Raw genomic sequence first — 4,647 nt, 5'->3', positions numbered from 1 at the left:
AGAAGTCTGTCGCATCTGCCCTCGATCTGCTCTTCGTGTCGAGTTACTCATTCTTTCTTTCTCGTTCGTCTAATGGTCCAGCTTGTCAAGGTGTTCAGCAGAAGTTCAGAGAAACAACGTCTTTGTTTTTTTTCTTCTTTTCTCTCAGAGGAGCTGCGATGATGCGGGGAGGCTTCCGCCCTATGTATCGTCCTAGAGGAGGGTTTGCTCGTGGATACGGACGTCCCTATTGAGCCCGGAATGGAGAGATCGAAGGAAGAGGAGAATAGAAGAGCTTAAGGGGATCTTTTCAGTGATGCATATTCTCATTTGATACTTTAGGGTCATGATACTAGTACTTAGAGGCGGATGCTGTGAAGTTAAACCTCTGTGGTACGCTGCTGTCGATTGTCTTGAAAGAACTTCCCCACCACACGGGCAAGGAGGAATGAAGCATGCGTTGAGGGGAGAGGGAGAACAAAAAAGAAACATAGAGATGAAGAAGGAAGTCTAGCAGAAGGAAGAAGGCAAGAAAAGAAGTCGCTGAAGCTTAGAAGGGAGAAGACGACGATGTTGTTCCGATCGTGGCGGCGGGCTGATATCGTTCATGTGTGTTGAGATTGATTGCTTTAGAAAGACCTAGGTCGTCCTTGCCCTTATCTTGGAGGACTCTTCAGGTGTATGTACACCTCAGGGGGAGAAGGTGAATGAAGAGCCGAGGGGGGACTGAGGGGGATCTACGGCAACACATGAGGTTGGATTTAGTCTTCTGCTAGAGAAGCATCATCCTGATAGAAAACGGTCGTTGCGACTGATTATCGTCTCTTTGGATACTGAAATGGCTGTGTGGATACATGTACATCCAGTGTATGTACAGCGGGCGACAACAGACTTTCCATGCGCGGCATGCTTTTTTCTGCTGGGTAGCATTCTGAGAGTACAGCTCGCTCCCCCCTTGCTCTCTCTCGGCACATGCATATGTGCGTCGATCTTCACGTGTCTTTCGTTTATTTCCCTAGTGAGGTAGAATGAGAAAGAGAGAAAAAGAAAACGGCGTTCTTCCAGAACAGACAGCCTTCCTGTCTCCATCCTGCTTCTCTGTCTCCTTAATTTGAAGTTCTGCGCCTTGCTGCTCTCCCTTTTCTTTTCTTCTCCTCCTCTTTATGGTTGTCACCTTCTCTGCGCGTTGTGTGTATCTATGAATCCACCCATCTCTTTCTCTACAGAGGATTTCGCGCGTATAGACGTGACAGGATGATGTGTCAGATATGCAAGAAATTTATAGAAACATGTATCGGGAGTCAGTGTTGATAGCGCACTCCAGGATACGCTCTTGGACCGCGTGTATATACACATGAATCCAGTCTGTTGTAAGTTGTTCTTTCAGTCTTCGCCGGATATCTATCCCCTACTCATCTTTTTTATCGCCCTTTCTCTACATCATTCTCAGTTTCACAGTTTTTCTTTTCTGGAAAAGAAATAGAATGATCGGAAACACCTGCTGCTGTTCAGCATGAGGTAGGGAACAGAATCAGTGTGGTGGGTTTTTAGCTCAGTGAGCGTCTGGCTAGCTAGCTAGCTAACTGGATGCGTCCCTCATGTGCATGTACAACACCCCCGGATGGAAATTTCTTTCAGCTAGGGAGGGAAGAGGGTTGGAACAAGCTTCGTCTCCTGCTTTTACTGATAGTCAGTCCGTGATACAGCCGGCCATCGGGTGTGTGAGGTCAGGTGGAGGAGTGGGGAACTTGTCGATTTTCATCTTTTTTAGTGTTAATCCCTTGAAGCCCCGGAGAGGTCAGTGGAGTGGTTTTTCGAGAAGGAAAAAGTTATGGAGAGACTCTTTTCTTGTTTCAAGAAACTTCCCCTCCTCTTATCGTCATGACGCGTAGAGAGGGTCGAAGGCCTAAAGCAAACAGCTCTACCCTCACCTCACATGCTAGTATTATGCATCCTTTCGTCTGGCCGCGTGCGTCTTCAACCTGTAGTATCGACGCAGTGAATGGCCAGTTCCCGGGGAGAAAGGTTGGCTCTGTCTCTACTCAAGTGTAGGAGGGAGTAAGGGTGCACGGGCGCAGTTTCCTAAGAGGTATAGGTATCTCGCTGGCAGCGTGGGTATCATAGAAGCATAGCTATGTCTGTAGAGGTATCACCTGCGATAGTAGATGCAGCCGCTGAGTCAGCCCTTTCGACAACACAAAGACCGTCGCCGAGGGAGGCGTCCGTCTGCGCTGCGGTTTCATCGTGATGGGGGGCGCCTTGTCAGGTTTTTTCCAAGGCGTTCATGGCTGATAGGCTTCTGAGTCCCTTACTTTCTCTCTTGCGACGAAGAGAATGCTGTAAGGTCAGCTACTCTGCAGCCTTCTACGCTAGAGGAAGAAAGGAGTCTTGCCAGTCGGAGAGACTTCCCCTACCTCGTCCCTCAGAATGGTCAGTTTTGACCATCTCGTCCCGGCGCAAGACGCTGCCGCGACTGACCGCACTGAAGAATACGAGGTGTTCTTGGCGGTCGTTCGAAGAGATGTGATGGCCTACTTTCTAAAGGATCTTGTTTAGTCATGTCAACAAGACTAGTCCGTCTAGCTTCCCTAGTCTCAAGCACAGCGTCACCGCGCGCCCAAGACATTTATGAAGAACCCTGTCTCGGACCATATTGTCCCTCCTAGTACATTACTAACAATAGGACCAGTGAAGCCCAGCTAGGCTCGCGAAGCGTGCTGGCTTCTGTCAGCTGTCCATCTTTGAAGCCCGCTCATGGACACTTGAGATTCTCTCTCGGGACCAACTTCCCAGTGATTGCTACCTGTGTTACAGAGCAAATCTGGTTGTGCGCGTTTGCGTAAGCCGCAGGGTTACTTTCTCTAGGGTCTTCGATCCCAGTCGGTACCGAGAGGACAGTATTCTTGTACAAAGCGTACAGAAATCCTTTTTTGGCAGTATGGACATCTCGGTCTACGCTTTTCTTGATGGCGTTCTTTTTGTTCGGACACAGATAGGAACCTCCAGCAGTGTATACTCCACACCAAAGCTATTCAAAATATTCTTCATGCCTCCGCATGCGACAAACTACTAGCTCTACTCCTAGATAGCCTATGTCATTCTTTGTTTTAAACCGTCTAACCTCGTCCACGGAGAAGGCGAACTGCATGAAACCTTCTGCGCTCTGTCGGAATAGCAAACGACGCAAGCCAAGACAACAATGGATGTCAGGGCAGAAATACGTATGGCCTGTTGGCTGATTCTACGCCCTCGGCTCTTCAAGAAAAGCGAAACTCAGGAAGAGTCTTCCGCCCCGGACAACTTTGCATCCACAGGGTGATAGTAGGGACTTTACTAGCATTAGATCGTTACTTTCAGAAAGGCGTTAACAGAGGAGGTCAAAGCTGTACGATGTCGCCTTAGATACGGCTGTGAACACGGGAGACAGCAAGCAAGACATGGAGGTGGTGACGCTGCGCCGGAACCACTTCTCTTGTCTTCTTGCTGGAAAGTCTTCCTTCGAGGACGGTCGGTCGGGCTGTCGGTCGATCCTCTTCGCCTTCTGGTACCTCCACACACGCGTGTGATCTTTCTTTCCCATCTTTTCGACTCAGGACCTTGATCCTTTCTTCTGCCTTTTTAAGCTATCTCCTTGCAGACATATATCCTGTGATACTGTCGACACACCTCTCAGTACACATCCACCCTTCTTCCAGCGTTTTTTTTTTGCTCACTGAAGCTGGGAAAGATCAACGGGTGTATCCGTTGGCGCGACAAGTTGACCTTCTACTTGTCGCGTGGGAAGAAGTCCACTGAATCTCCTCTTTCTCTTCTTCACCATCCGGCAAAATGGAGCTGGTAAAAAAAGCTAATGACGATGATCTGCTCCCCTTTGTTGGTTATTGCCGAGCCTTCGTCGTTGATAGCGACGGTCTCCAACGAAAGACTAAAGGTCAGACGATTCAAAGGAAAGAGAGAACTGAAGGAGCATGACTCCACCGCCCGCCTGTCTGGCTTATCCATCACTCACTATACTACCCTGTGCTACCGGGTTCATAATGAATGCTCTTCGATGAGAGACAGAGGCATCTTTTTTTCTACAGGAGGCAATTTCTTTTGTTCTCACCGGCCGTTTGAATCAACTAGAGAGCCGGATTGGTGAAGGAAGTAAAGAGTCCTCCGTCTATGCATGGGAGATCCTGCCTGCTGTTTCTTTTGTTTCAAGAAATAACAGGAATGTTGACCGTCTGCACGAGATCCAACACATCCCCGCGTCCTTCGAACCTTTCCCAAGTGTCTATGAGACACCCCTTGGGAAAAATTGCCGCTAAGACGAGACAGGCGGCAACAGGCCTGCGTCGTTGTGCGAACCTCTCTCACTGTCCTCTCTACGATCGACAATGCATGCTCAGTCATTTGACTGATGATAGTCGTAATGATAATGACGGCCGAGTGTCGGTTCTCTCTTCCTTTGTTGTCTTCAGGGAGCCGTGTAGAAGCGCCACTACACATGAGAGCCGAGGGCAACAAGAAGATTTTCTCTGCGTACTTTCCTGCGAAAGATCCAGTCGTTATGCTCAAGCTTCAAGCAGAGCAGCAGGAATATGTCTATGGGAAGATGTGGTATGTTGGTTGGGATTGAACTGATGCCTAGTTCATTCTCATGATCATATTCTCTCATCCTTCCAG

The 4,647-nt window shown here is 48.8% G+C and overlaps 2 protein-coding genes across 2 annotated transcripts in view; both read left to right on the top strand.

Moving 5' to 3' along the window:
- CSUI_001211 (rna recognition motif-containing protein) overlaps window positions 1-1,689 on the top strand; it is an 8,186-nt gene extending 6,497 nt beyond the window's left edge. The window contains exon 6 of the mRNA XM_068061417.1: window positions 149-1,689. Within this exon, the coding sequence (XP_067926619.1) occupies window positions 149-233 (85 nt within the window). The 3' untranslated portion in view covers window positions 234-1,689. The remainder of the gene's footprint in view (window positions 1-148) is intronic.
- A 1,707-nt stretch (window positions 1,690-3,396) lies between these two features.
- Window positions 3,397-4,647, top strand: part of CSUI_001210 (uncharacterized protein) — a 3,571-nt gene continuing 2,320 nt past the window's right edge. Inside the window, exons 1-2 of the mRNA XM_068061416.1 lie at window positions 3,397-3,910; window positions 4,443-4,581. Of these exons, the coding sequence (XP_067926618.1) occupies window positions 3,808-3,910; window positions 4,443-4,581 (242 nt within the window). The 5' untranslated portion in view covers window positions 3,397-3,807. The remainder of the gene's footprint in view (window positions 3,911-4,442; window positions 4,582-4,647) is intronic.

The sequence above is a fragment of the Cystoisospora suis genome (assembly GCF_002600585.1).
Source record: "Cystoisospora suis strain Wien I chromosome Unknown contig_477, whole genome shotgun sequence".
Taxonomy (NCBI): domain Eukaryota; phylum Apicomplexa; class Conoidasida; order Eucoccidiorida; family Sarcocystidae; genus Cystoisospora; species Cystoisospora suis.
The sequence above is the reverse complement of the archived record's forward strand: the minus strand, read 5'-3'. Positions and strand labels throughout refer to the sequence as shown.